The following is a 14,766-nucleotide window of genomic DNA, read 5'->3' on the forward strand; positions in this document are numbered from 1 at the left end:
GCTCTAGAAACTTCAATGTAATATACTACCTACCAGATCAAGAATCAAAGAAACTATTCAAGAAATTCCAAATAAAGAATGTCTCCTATGCAACTAAGAAGAAGAAATACCACTTCATCTTTTCATAAAATGCACAGTTGCCAGAATTCTGTGGTATCAAAGCTCATGACCACTAAAGCTATAAACTTTGCCAATTCAACCCATATCAGACTAAATAAAAATGATCATCTCCCCAACAAAAGAATTGGGATTGAGAAAAGAAGAAGCACATCATTTCCAATTATTTACTGTGATAATCCTGGATTTCATCTGGAAGCAAAGAAACGAAATACTGCACAAACACACTTCCTTCTCTATTGAATCAGCAACAATCCAGTTAAACAGAATATACCAAGAGTACAAAGCGGCATGGCAAGAAAGAAAACCAAGACAGGTAGAAAGTTGGAAGACTCCTCCTGAAAACTTCCAGAGATTTTCATTTGATGCAACTATCAGAGATTCTTTCTCAATGGCCTCAGTAGTCTGCAGAGATAATAGTGGAAAAATCTTGGAAATTCAAAAAGAAAAGCTCCTCACTTCCAATCCCTTAGTAGCTGAAGCTAAGGCAGCTCTTCTAGCCACGAAAATGGCATTCCAAAGACAGCAAGAAATGGTAATCTTGGAAGGTGACTCGAAACTGGTAATAGAAGCCATTAATAACAAAGAAACTGTCCCTCACTAGAACATTGAACCCATCATTGAAGACATCAAACAAATCTCTTCTTCTCAAAGTATTGGAAATTTGTAAAAATTCATCGATCTGCAAATCGATGTGCACACTCTGTGACTCAATGGGCAGCAACCAATCTTGTTTTTGGTTGCATACCCTCTGATTTATTATCTAGATGTATGTTGTTTCTTGATAGTGAAAATAATCTAGATGTCTGTTGTTTCTTGATAGTGGAAATAATCCATCCTAAACTCTGTACCATTATTATTATTTTATAATAGATGCAAGCTTGCTTAGAAAGAAAACAAACAAACAATATTATTGTATTATGGTGAAAATTAACAAGTGGGTTAGTGATATAGTCCATTAATTTCTGAAGAAAGGAAGATAGCTTTTCCTGTTTGATCCACCCACTTGTTCAAATTAATTAATTAAAAGGGTTATCTACACCAACCGAAAAATAGTGATGCATCCTTCTCCAATATTATTTTCTTTTTCCTTAAACCTTTTTAGCTAGGTAGATGGACCAGCGCCTAGCGTACAGGAGTTAATTAATCTTACTTTTGAGGTAAATGTCACTATATATATATATGCCCCCAACATATCATTTATATCATAAACTATATATATTGCATTTTGGTTTATGACTTAATGCTTCCTAAACTGGATTTGTTGGGTACCTCATCTAGATGTAGTTTATAAGCTAGAAAATGAATCAATCCCTCTCATTTGTGAATCAGTCTTTGTCAGTACTCGTCCGGTTAAACTCGAATTGAACGCGACTCGTGAAAAAAAAATTCATCTGTGAAAGTAGATATTTGCTCGATTAGTAAATGACACATACCTGACAAAACTCGACTAAAACTCGTTAAAGCCCACTCGTTTATATCCGAGTCGACTCGTTAGCTCGACCCGATTAAAACTCATTCATATATTGATAAAGATATACTTACACATATGTGTATACACACACACACATATATATATATATTAGCTAATAATATAAGAATAACATTTTTATAATTAAATATATAATATGTAACCTAATTACATATATCTATATATTGAATCTACTTCATAGCTATATTTCATAATTTGTACAATAATTAGTCGATAAGATTTAATAATTTTATATACTAGTATATGAGAACCATATATAAAATAGAGATATGCTACCATATTATGTGTATGTATTAATAATATATATTGGCATATAATATATTTTTATTATGGATAAATATCAACTAGTTGGATATTAATTATTTATAAATTTATAAAATCTTATAATTCAATTGAGGTTCTACTTGTTAGTTGTACAAATTCAATATTAGTTTTTATATCTTTTATATAATTAATTAATTATTAAATCCTATTAAAAAATATAAAAAAATAAACAATTCGAGCCGAGCTCAAACTCGTTTGTGGGACGAGTTCGAGTTAGGAGTTTAGCTTACCAAGTTGAGCTCAAACAAAGAGTTAAGAATTTAGCTTACCGAGTTGAGTTTGAACAAAGAATGAACAAAAATCTCAAGCTTGGGCTTGAGCTCGAGTATTTTTAGTCGAGCCGAGCTCGGTAAGCCAAAGAGTTGCTCGACTCAATTACAGTCCTAGTAATCTCTAATCAATCCTTAGTACTATTAGTGGTTGAGAATTTCTGAAGGAAAAGGCACATTGTAATTAGGGCTTCGGTTTTTAATTAACAAAATTGTTATATATTATACTCTTATTTTTTTTTTATTTTTTATTTTTCTATATTAATCTTAAATTGTAAAAGTGAATGGGTAGATTTAAAAAATTGCTTGGATAGTATTTGTGATGGGTTTTTATATTTTGTTAATAGAATTTTATATGATTTGTACAAATCCTAAATATATAATATATCTCGGAGTCTCATAAAAATAAATGATAAAAAATTATTATTTTTCTAGTGGGGCTAACGTTTCTACATAGGCTTGTATCTTTAAAACTTATAACTAGTATTACTTATATATAAATGATTAAATAAAAATATTTTAAAAGGCTTTTTAATATTTAAAATATGTTTAGATTAAAATTAGTTTTTTTAAATAATAAAATAAAATGACTACTCAAATATAATGATTAGATGAATAGTGGGAGTGGGTTGTTGGGGATCTCAGCTCACTACAATAAATACAGCGTTTTCGGGCAACCATCATCCCCGCAAAAAGTTTTTTCTCGCTGCAATTCTACGTTTTCTATCGAGAAAAGGGCTTGTTTGGAGCCTCATATAAGACATAAAGAGACTCAATTCAAATTATTTTATTATTATTTATAAAGTACTATTTCACTATAATTCATAAAATTCTTATCTCATCTCTTCCCTAAGATTGTTTTTTCAGATTTCAACTCGAAAATTCGGATATACTTAGACCCAAACCTAAGTTTCAAATTTGGACCGAACCGGATTAGCTCGAGTCAGACCCAGGGGCAGAACCCGAATGAATCCAAATTGTGAACCCAGATTTATAATCCGATACCCGGTTTTTTTTTTTTTTTCCCTGTAACATGGAACTAAAGGTACGTACGTAGACTCCGGATGAAAAAAGTTATAAATTATAAATATCATATATGTATACATAAATACACATATATATTGAAAAGGCAAAAGAAAAATATTAGGACTGCATGCGCGCATTGATATATAACCCAACTCACTACGCCTCCCCGGTGCTCTAAAGAGGCACTTCTGCCTTTGAGTGCCGGGGGATGTGCATTATGCTGCATGGCAAACAAATACTAGAAGACCACGCGTACGCGTTCAATTAATTCTAAATCTTCCACTGCTCCGCCATTAAAACAATTTGCTAGCTAGCACGACTTCTGCACATATATTTACCACTTCTTTTGATAGCTGAGATGATCAGGAAGACCCAACTAATTAATTAATGGCATTATATTATATATATGCTGAACCGTACCAGAACCACTAAGAATTCTCATACCCATGATATTGATCAATAATATCCACAAAGAATATTCAAATCCAAACTCGTCAAAGTTTCTGGATTTTGACTCTACTATATATGCACTTGTTAATCCTAATTATATATAATATGATGATATACTCGAAGGGGATCAATAACAAGATAAACAAATGGCGATCAATTCAAGAATATTGCTACTTGGCATAGTTTTTCATTTCTGTAAGGTCTCTTTATCTCATGGGAGGACAAATCCCAGCTTTCGAGTAAAAGCTGTTAATCTAGGAGGTTGGCTGGTTACGGAAGGATGGATTAACCCTTCTCTCTTTGATGGCATCCCCAACAAGGACTTCTTGGTTTGTATCTTATTTTAAACTTCTCTTTTCTTGCAAATCAAATCATCATGTCACAGCAGCCGAAGGTCTTGCATGATTCCCACCGAGTTGTAAATGTCATTGTTTGCTTTTGTAACTTGATTAGGATGGAACTGGACTTCAGTTCAAATCGGTTACAACTGGGAAATATCTTTGCGCTGAAACTGGAGGAGGAACCATCATAGTTGCAAACAGAAGTGCTGCTTCAGGATGGGAGACATTCAGCGTAAGTTGTTTTGGTTAAAAATGGTTCCTTATGATTTAAAACTTCCGATCGAGCTAACGTTCTTTGGTTGTTTTACATATACGGGTGGGTGTTCTTTGTTTGGTGTAGCTATGGAGGATCAATGAGAAAACTTTCAAGTTCAGGGTCTTTAACAAGCAGTTCGTGGGCCTAGACACCAGTGGAAATGGGATAGATGTGGTAGCCATTGCTAGCACGCCTGGAAAATCAGAGGCATTTAAGATTGTTAGAAAACCAGGAAATTCCAGCCTTGTGAGAATCAAAGCGCCCAATCAATTCTTCTTGCAGGTAAAATTATTAGTATAAATCTAGAAAGATAAACACACTAAACACAGTACGTACAGGTTTTTTACTTCGCCATTAAATTGGATGAAATTGTACAGGCAAAGACAGAGACGCTGGTGACTGCAGATTTTGCAGGGAATAATAGCAAATGGGGAGAGAACGATCCCTCAGTCTTTGTGATAACAAACACAGGAGGGTTGCAGGGCGAGTTTCAAATAACTAATGGCTATGGACCAAAGAGAGCCCCGCAAGTCATGAGGGTAAGCACTTATTTCTAATAATGTTACCTGCAGTTGTGGAATGAGCAAGTGTTGTGTAGTTATTTTAAAAAAGAATATAGTCTATTATTAAAAAAGTAATTCTTTTTTATGTAGATCCCGTATTTATTTATTTTTTTTAAAGTGATTGTGTGTCGCTTGCACACTCATAACTGTAACAATTATTTCTCTAAATATAATAATAATTCAGATCTGTATGTGGACATTGAATCTCAGGAGCATTGGAGCACATACATAGTGGAAGATGACTTCGATTTCATATCACAGAATGGAATAAACGCAGTTAGAATTCCAGTTGGTTGGTGGATAGCAAGCAATCCGACTCCTCCACATCCCTATGTGGGGGGTTCCTTGACAGCTCTAGACAATGCCTTCTCCTGGGCTGAGTTAAGAGATTACCAAGTTCCAACCATTTGAAAGGCTTAGACGTTCTTGTTGATTATGATCATAGTGTGCACCTAATTATTATATAGCTTATCAAGACATATCTAAAAGCTGGGTGTTGTACTTTGTCTGCAGGAAATATGGACTGAACATTATAATTGATCTACATGCAGCACCTGGCTCCCAAAATGGTTGGGAACATAGCTCTTCCAGAGATGGCTCTCAGGAATGGGGAAAAACGGATGAGAATATTCAACAGACAGTTGCTGTCATAGACTTCCTAACTGCAAGGTACATAGTTATAAGAGAAATGCTCTTCTTCATACTAAATATATTCATTTTTAACCACATATGCTAGTGAAAAGTTGCATTTCTAAGAGAACCGTTACAAATACAAAGAGGTTAGATAAAAGTAAAACTACAAGCTGACATAACTTCATGGAATCCATTAGATTTATTTTATAATAAAAGTAACTTTACAATCTAATAGACCTCATCAATCTACGCCAGTTTGTAGGTTTACTTTTGTATAATCTCTTTGTATGTTAAGTATTTTTCCTATTTCTAATATGAAACCATAAAATGCAAAGAGCCAAAGCCTTTATGCAGGTAGCTCTTATAGTACTTGTTGACTCGTTTGTTTATATACGTGTACTCTCATTTACAAGTATAGGTATGCAAAGAGCCAAAGCCTTTATGCAGTTGAACTGATTAATGAGCCTCGGGCACCAGGAGTATCCCTAGAGACGGTAAACAAGTACTACCAGGCTGGTTATGATGCTGTCCGCAAGCACTCCTCCACGGCTTATGTGGTCATGTCTAACCGGCTAGGGCAAATTGACACGAGGGAGCTGTTCCCTCTAGCTAGTGGCTTAATGGGCTCGGTCATTGACGTGCACTATTACAACCTCTTCTCCACCATATTTGACAACTTGACTGTCCAGCAGAACATTGATTTCGTCTCCATCAACAGGACCCAGGAGCTCACTTATGTCACAACCTCAAATGGTCCACTTACTTTTGTTGGTATGTCCAAGTGGTGAATGGCCCTAATATTCTTTCATGAAACCATATTCCATTAAGAGGATGTTATATTCTCATTGTTTACAAATGCCAAGATTGAGCTGTATAAGTAATGTTACATATAGTCGTAGAGTACGCAAACGTCGTGTAATCATTTTAAGAAAGAGTAGAGTCTAATATTAAAAAATTAATTTTTTTCATATTAATCTCATATTTATCTACTTTTTTCAAACTAATTGCACAGCTTTTTTCTATTCATAATTACAACTATCATTTCTCAATGATATTATTAATGTCAGAAGTCGTAGATCCTGTCGTAGTAGCATCATCGTGAGGAACGAATTGTGTCCACAATATCACTCCTTGCGATCCCTAAAAATTGTAAAAAACTCAAGACTTGTCCTAAACAGGAAATAGCAAATGGTAATACTCTTTGTGAAATGTATTTACAACCCAAATATTTTTTGCAGGTGAATGGGTAGCTGAGTGGAAAGTTCAGGGAGCATCAAAACAGGATTACCGAAGATACGCCAAGGCCCAACTTGATGTCTTTAAAAGAGCAAAATTTGGGTGGGCTTACTGGACTCTTAAAAACGTGAACAATCATTGGAGTTTGGAGTGGATGATCAAGAATGGTTATATCAAGCTTTGAATAGAAAAAAGAGTTGAGAAGTGTTGTGAATAGTATTAAAAAAATAATAATAAAATATTAAATAATAATAAACAGTAATAAAAAATAATAATAAAATAATAAATAATAGTGAAATATTCTGAGATATACTTGAGATAACGAATAGATTGGCATCTCATGATCCGAGTAAAATGTTTACTAATATTTCCAAAAAGAATAATAAAAATTAAAAAGGACTAGGACTTTGAAGCTACTAAAGATAGTGAATTGCATATTGATGAGAGGAGCTGCTTTCAAAGATTGGACACGTTGTCCTCGCATACCATTTACAATTACACCACAAATTATATTTATTCAACAAATTATCATGTCCATATAGAAAAATTATTAGATTATCTTAGAATAGGAATAGTGTGCTACTTTAATTTTATTACAATATGTCATATAATTAAAATTGTTTATGCAAATATAAATTTTAATTAACGCGACATCTTAAATTAGGATGAGAGTATAGTATATCGGTATCCATATTCAAAAAATACCTAATTAAACGTACATAAAAACCCTTTGAATTTTAACTTGATTTCTTTGGTAATAATTGATGTCTCCCACAGGCATGGGCATGGGCAAGCAAACTTGCAATACTCAATTGCTCTACTCTGTTTTATTCTCTCCTCGCTTTGTACTTAAGATACAACGATTTAAGACTTCTTTATTAAATTATCAATTGCTCAAAAAACTTAGATCGATAGGTAAATTTAATGAATTTATATTTTATCATTCCTTATATTAGAAAACCAAAACCCTTTAACCGAATTAAATTGTCTTATTTTTGCCACAAAATCATTCACTACTTGTAGATTTTCACAAAGTACATTTTATAGAAGGGTCATGCTACTGAGACCGATGATCTACAGATAGTTGACCGATGGTTTTTATTTTTTTTTCATTTTTTTTTCAAAACATTAAGAAATATTTTTTAATATTTAAGAAAAGAAAAGAAAAAAATTAATACAATATATTTTTTAGCATTTGAAAAAAAATAAAAAAAATAAATAAAAATGCACCTATCGGTGCAAATGTTCGGTAGACCATCGGTCTACTTAGCATTTTCCATTATAGAATACAAATCAAATCTATTATAATTTTACTTAGGACTTAGAATGAAAGAGAGATAAACGCATATGAACTTATTTATTACTCCTCTGCCTGCACGCACACTCAAACGTGGCCGGGTCCAATCCGCCAACCAAGCTGGGTGGCGGGCCTTCACCGTCTTCCCTAATTATCATGTTCAAACATTTTGGAAAGATAGTTGACAATAATATTTGGTCAAAGAGCAAGAGAATTAGCGGCCATTATTAATAATGACTATGGACTATATATCAAACAAGGCATTGTGCTACACATCAATATTAACGTAGTTTTTTTTATTATAAAAAATTAAAAAATTAAAAAAAAGATTTTGAAAGAAGAATAAGATCTTCTGTCTTAAGAAAATCATTTTCGTATTCAATTCGCATTGTTTCATTAAATGAATGCTTTACATTTAACATTAGTGCGCGGTTTGATGCGCGAAATTACTTGCAAGAAGATTTTTTCTATTAATAATGATTATGGACTATGAGAAATTCTATTTTCAATCTCCAAATAGAGACTGCATGTGCAAACCCTTCATTAAATATAAAAAAATATTATTTTTATAAAGATATTATTTTAATTTAAAAAAAAAATTAAAGATAAAATTGACTAGACTTACAATGCAGTCCCCATTTAAAGACTGTAAGTAACATTGCTCATGAACATATATATCAAACAAGGATTTACACAGCCATGAAATGAATTAAGGAAGTAAAAGGCTCAATAAATCAAGTTTGATTGGCAACCAGGCATTGTGTTACACATCAAACCAAAATGGGTCAACTTCCTTATAAAAAAATGAATCGAATCAAATTTATACTAGGGAAAATGCTAGAGCTCCCGCTGGGGGCTCCGGTTGGGAGCTCCCGCTGGAGCTCTAGTGTATTTTTTTACGTGTATTTTTTAATTCTTTTTTTTATGTAGATGTTTTTAATGATTTTAAATATTTTTAAAAAATAAAAAAATTTATAATATTATTAAATAATACTTGCTTAATCACGAAGTAAAATATAAAATATTTTTATATGATTTTTTATTTTACTTCATGATTAAGGAAGTATTTTTTAATAATTTTTTTTTTACTTCTTGATTAAGAAAGTGTTTTTAATAATGTTCTAAATTTATTTTATTTTTTAAAAAATATTAAAAAATATTAAAAAAAATTATATAAAAAACAACTTAAAAAAAACACATGCAAAAATACACTACAGTCCCAGCGGGGGCTGTAGCACGATCCTTATACTATATACTCATTCGAAGAAAAAGGTAAAAATAAAAAATAAAAACTATATAATATAAGACTGCTGAATAGAATAACTCTTTTAGATTTCTCATACTGAGTCTATCCAAGTAATGTGTTGCTGAATTAGACTTTAGTATTCTATTTTCAGGAAAAAAATACTAAAAAAATATTTCATAAAAAGACTTTTTAAAATCTTAGAAAAATTTCGCTTGAGATGCACGTGGACCGCAAAGGACGGAATTAAAAAGCTTATTTTTGAATCAATTTTATTTAGAACAGTGCGTTATTATTCAACGGGTTCGCATTATAGACATAAATATAGTCCTCCAATTCCGCTGTGACAGCCGGTGTAGTTTTGCATTTTCAACATCCTCCCTGGTATTTGGCTGTCTATTAATCAAGTTTGATTAATTTCTGTCTTTCTGTCACCTTTTTACTTGTGTCATATAGTCCAACTTCATAGTTATTGACCAAAAAAAAAATCTGCAATCAAGTCTAAAAGATCATATTAACAAGAAGGATGTCGAATGGATAAAAAAAATGATCACATTCACAATAAGATCACACCGTCTTAGTAATAATACAAACACCAAGGCAGGGAAATCTCCCGAGGCATGCATATAAGAGCAGTTCAATAACGTATTCAAGAGATTCATCCATGAACAAAATGTTAGACTTAAATAAAATTCTTTAATGCGGAATAACACTTTAGAAATGAGAATTGAAAGGTTTAACGTCAATAAAAAATCCTCCAGCCATTGATGCAATTCACTGTATAAGCTGCGTTTCTCACTGTGTTTGACTCTTCCAAACTCTTCTTCACTCTATTTAGATGGTGTATTATCGAAAGGAATTGAGTGAGTGAGTTTGGGGACCAAACACATGTATTTATAGCCGAAATCTCCATCAAATTTCGGTATTTACGTGTCCCACGTGATCCTATTTTCATGGGATCAGTTTAAACTTATGGAAGAGTGTTGGACCACTTAAAGGACTCTTAAGTGATAGACTCCCACTCACGAACGTCTCCGTGAGTGAGAATCGGTCAATTTATCCAAGCATGAGAATCAGTCAACATTCTCCCACTTGGTCCACACTCCTAATTTAAGATTTCATCTTAAACTCATCAATAATCTTCATTTAAGTAATAAATACATGAATCATGGCGATAGATTCTCTAATGACGAGTATTACCTTCCATGTATTACTATGTATTCATTCTTTATAATTTATGTGGGAACAATTTCTTAATGAATAAACCCTATGTTTATTCTTGGTCCAATACAGATGAATTTTTTCAAAAATAAATTAAGGTGCACATTGATATGAGAAAATAACATCAAAATGATTAAGAATTTCATTAAAAAATAATATTGTTCATACAATGAAAAACTACATAATGGAACAAAGTCCTATATTCACTATATGATCTTTGAATTTCAACGGTGGCATGCCCTTAGTCAAAGGATCAGCGATCATTTGTTCAGTGCTTACGTGCTCAATGACCACTTTATTTTCTTTAACACGTTCCCTTATGGCAAAATATTTAATGTCGATGTGTTTACTCCGACTCCCACTTTTGTTATTCTTAGCTATAAAAACAGCAGCTGAATTGTCGCAATACATTCTCAATGGCCTAAAGATTGAATCCATAATTCTAAACCCAGAAATGAAACTCTTAAGTCATACATCATATGAAGTAGCCTCAAAACAAGAGACGAACTCGACTTCCATAGTAGAAGTGGCAGTCAAAGTCTGCTTGGCACTCCTCCATGATATAGCTCCATCGGCCATCAAAAATATGTATCATGATGTTGATTTGCATGAATCAATACAGCCAGTAAGTCAGAATCTGAGTAGCCAATTACTTCTAGATTGTTCGTTCGTCTATACATAAGCATGTATTCTTTGGTCCCTTGAAGGTACCTCATTACTTTCTTTGTAGCTCTCCAGTGGTCTAAACCTGGATTACTCTGATATCGTCCCAACATTCCCACAACAAATGCAATGTCAGGTCTTGTACAGACTTGAGCATACATTAGGCTTCCAACAGCAGAAGCATATGGAATGTTCTTCATTTGTTCCCTTTCAAGGTCGTTCTTTGGGCATTGATTCAAAATTGAACCTATCACCCTTCACAATGGAAGCTACACTTGGTGAACAATCCTTCATCCGATATCTCTCCAAAAATTTATTAATTAATATAGGTTTCTTGAGACAGACCCAAGATACCTCGAAATCTATCTCTATGGATCTTAATGCCAATGACATAAGATGCCTCGCCCATATCCTTCATATCAAAATTTTTAGAGATGAATTGTTTCACTTCATGCAGCAAACCCTTATCATTGGTTGCTAGCAAAATGTCATCCACATATAAAACAAGAAAACAGATTTTACTCCCACTGACCTTCTGGTATATACATTGATCCATAACGTTTTCTACAAAACCGAATGAAGAAATTACATTATGGAATTTCAAATACCATTGGCGAGATGCTTGTTTTAAACCATATATGGATTTCTTGAGCTTGCAAACCAATTGCTCACCATCACTAGAGGGGAATCATTCAGGTTGTTTTATGTAAACCTCATCCTCTAGATCTCCATTGAGAAATGCTGTTTTCACATTCATTTGTTGTAATTCTAAGTCAAAATGGGCTACTAATGCCAAAATAACACGCAATAAATCTTTCTTAGATAAAGGTAAGAAAGTCTTTGTAATCGATTTCTTCTTTCGGAGTGAATCCCTTCGCAACGAGTTTTGTCTTGTATCTTTCAATGTTGCCTAATGAGTCTCTCTTAGTTTTAAAGACCCATTTACATCCAATGGTTTTTACACCATTAGGCAACTTAACAAGATCCCAGACTTCGTTACTCTTCGTGAAATTCATCTCTTCCTTCATGGCATTGTACCATAATTCTGATTCTTTGCAACTCATGGCTTGTGAAAATAACTCGGGATCATTTTCGGCTCCAATGTTATAGTCAGATTCTTGGAGATACACAACATAGTCACTAGGAATTGCTGATCTCCTTGCTCTAACAGATCTTCTTAATGTTGCACCATCATCTTCCTGAGAAGTAGTATGTGGTTCAACTTGTTGTTCAAAAGTTGTTGGCAACTATTGAACTACCTGATCTACTAGAGTGTCGTCAGCAACTTGTGAAACATCAATGATTGGTTGTTCAACATCAGTTGGTACTTGAGGGGTGTTGTAAATAATAACCAATTTATCACTTGAGGTGGAAGGTTGAGATTTTGAATGATCATTCTCAGAAACTATGTTCCTGGTTTGATCGCTCCCACTGATCAAATCATTTTCAAGAAACTTTACATTTCTTGATTCCACAATCCTAGTACTGTCAGATGGACAATAAAATCTATAACCTTTAGACCTTTCAGCATATCCAATGAAATACCCACTAATGGTCCTTGGGTCTAGTTTCTTCTCTTGTGGATTATAAATTCTCACCTCAGACGGGCATCCCCAAACGCGCATATGTCGCAAACTCGGTTTCCAACATTTTCATAATTCAAATGGCGTTTTAGAAACAGTCTTGGTTGGAACTCGGTTTAATATATACACTGTCATCTTAAGTGTTTCAGCCCACAATGATTTAGGAAGATTGGAGCTGCTAAGCATACTCCGCATCATGTCCAATAATGTTCGGTTTCTTCTTTCTGCTACACCATTCTGATCCGGTGAACCAGGCATGGTGTATTGGGCAACAATCTCATGCTCTTGAAGAAACTTTGCAAATAGCCCAGATGCTTGTCCATTCTCTGTATATCTACCATAATATTCTCCACCTCTATCTGATCTCACGATCTTAATTTGTTTACCGCATTGTTTCTCTACTTCAGCTTTAAAGATTTTAAAAGCATCTAATGCTTCGTTCTTGTTATGAAGCATATAGAGATACATATATCGTGAGTAATCATCTATAAAAGAGATGAAGTATTTCTGACCATATGAGTCCATGTCTGGACTACATATATCAGTATGTATGATCTCTAATATGTCTGAACTCCTATTGGCACCTTTCTTTGACTTGTTGGTCTGCTTTCCCTTTATGCAGTCCACACAAGTCTCAAAATCAGTAAAATCCAGAGTATTAAGTACCCCTTCATTTACTAATCTTTTAATTCTATCTATGGAGATATGGCCTAATCTCCGGTACCATAATTTAGAGGAATCCTCATTAATAACACATCTTTTAGTACCAGTGTGAACATGCATTGAATCATAAGTGGTATTGTTTTGTAAATTAATACAGTAAAGATTATCAGACAAAGTACCATTCCCAACACAATCAGATTTATAAAATAAATTGAATGATAAATTTGAAAAATTAAAGGAATATTCAAAAGGTACTAGTCTTGAAACTAAAATCAAGTTTCTAGAAAAACTTGGAACATAAAAGGTCTTTTCCAACTTTAAAATAAAATCACTAGATAAAATTAAATAGCAAGTTCCAATAGCTTCCACATGCGAACCCATCTTGTTTCCTGATAAGATGTTTCGCTCACTTCCCACTAGTTTCCTTAGGTTTTGCAAACCCTGCAAGGAATTCGAAATGTGGATTGTTGATCCAGAATTAATCCACCATGTGTTAATATTGACAATAACCATATTACATTCATAACAAACAAGTGAGGTCAAATTACCTTTGTCTGCAAGCCATTTCTGAAATTTGGCACATTCCTTCTTCATGTGTCCCTTCTTTTTATAGAAAAAACATTTGAAATCTTTCTTAATACCACATTGGGGATATATTTTACCTTTTCCCTTTAGTTTGGCTTGATATTTGTCATTTCCATGTGTTGCCAGCATTGCACTTTCACCCTGTTCATCATCAGTCTCCCTTCCTCTTGAACACACATGGTCATGAGTTCATTAATTGACCATTTATCCTTATGTGTGTTATAAGAGATTTTGAAGGGTCCATATTGATGCGGGAGTGTATTCAGGATGTAGTGCATCAGGAAGGACTCCGACATTTCAATCTCGAGTTTCTTCAATTGAGCCACATTGTCCCTCATTTGCATGATGTGCTCACGCACACCTTTCACACTGGTGAGCCTTAGGGATGAGAACTTTATAATTAGGGTGCTTGCTAGTGCCTTGTCTGAAGTGACAAATTGTTCATCAATGGCTTTTAGCAAGTCTCGGACCTTTTCATGCTGATCGACAGAACCACGAATACCAGCTGATATTCTAGTCTTAATGAACATCATGCTAAGGTAATTAGATCGCTTTCATCCCTCATAAAGTGCGATGTCTGCTGTATTGCTGGTATCAGTTATAGCTGGTGGTTCGTCTTTCCTAATAGCATAATCTATGTCCATTCACCCTAAATGAAGAAGAATTCTCTCCTTCCAGACCTTATAGTTATCTCCATTAAGTTCAGGGATATCATAACGAATATTAAAGAAATTTGTAGGTTGTGTAACTGCATATAGATTACATGCTTACGTTAAAATTGAGGCCTAAATAAATATTCATGTT

At 33.6% G+C, this 14,766-nt stretch overlaps 1 protein-coding gene across 1 annotated transcript; it reads left to right on the top strand.

Moving 5' to 3' along the window:
• The first annotated feature begins 3,812 nt into the window (after positions 1 to 3,812).
• LOC109012538 (probable glucan 1,3-beta-glucosidase A) lies at positions 3,813 to 6,891 on the top strand. The gene is made up of 8 exons (XM_018994242.2): positions 3,813 to 4,007; positions 4,132 to 4,251; positions 4,360 to 4,557; positions 4,653 to 4,814; positions 5,049 to 5,218; positions 5,352 to 5,507; positions 5,890 to 6,242; positions 6,710 to 6,891. Exons 1-8 carry the CDS (start codon positions 3,825 to 3,827, stop codon positions 6,889 to 6,891), a joined length of 1,524 nt encoding a protein of 507 aa, XP_018849787.1. The 5' UTR covers positions 3,813 to 3,824.
• The last annotated feature ends 7,875 nt before the right edge of the window (positions 6,892 to 14,766 follow it).

The sequence above is a fragment of the Juglans regia genome, chromosome 16, assembly GCF_001411555.2.
Source record: "Juglans regia cultivar Chandler chromosome 16, Walnut 2.0, whole genome shotgun sequence".
NCBI lineage: Eukaryota > Viridiplantae > Streptophyta > Magnoliopsida > Fagales > Juglandaceae > Juglans > Juglans regia.

Excerpts from the sequence above, each read along its gene's own strand:
- LOC109012538 (XM_018994242.2), top strand. The coding sequence starts at position 3,825 with ATGGCGATCAATTCAAGAATATTGCTACTTGGCATAGTTTTTCATTTC. Across the intron at positions 4,252-4,359 it reads CAGGATGGGAGACATTCAGC|CTATGGAGGATCAATGAGAA; the intron begins GTAAGTTGTTTT and ends TGTTTGGTGTAG. Across the intron at positions 5,508-5,889 it reads ATAGACTTCCTAACTGCAAG|GTATGCAAAGAGCCAAAGCC; the intron begins GTACATAGTTAT and ends TTACAAGTATAG.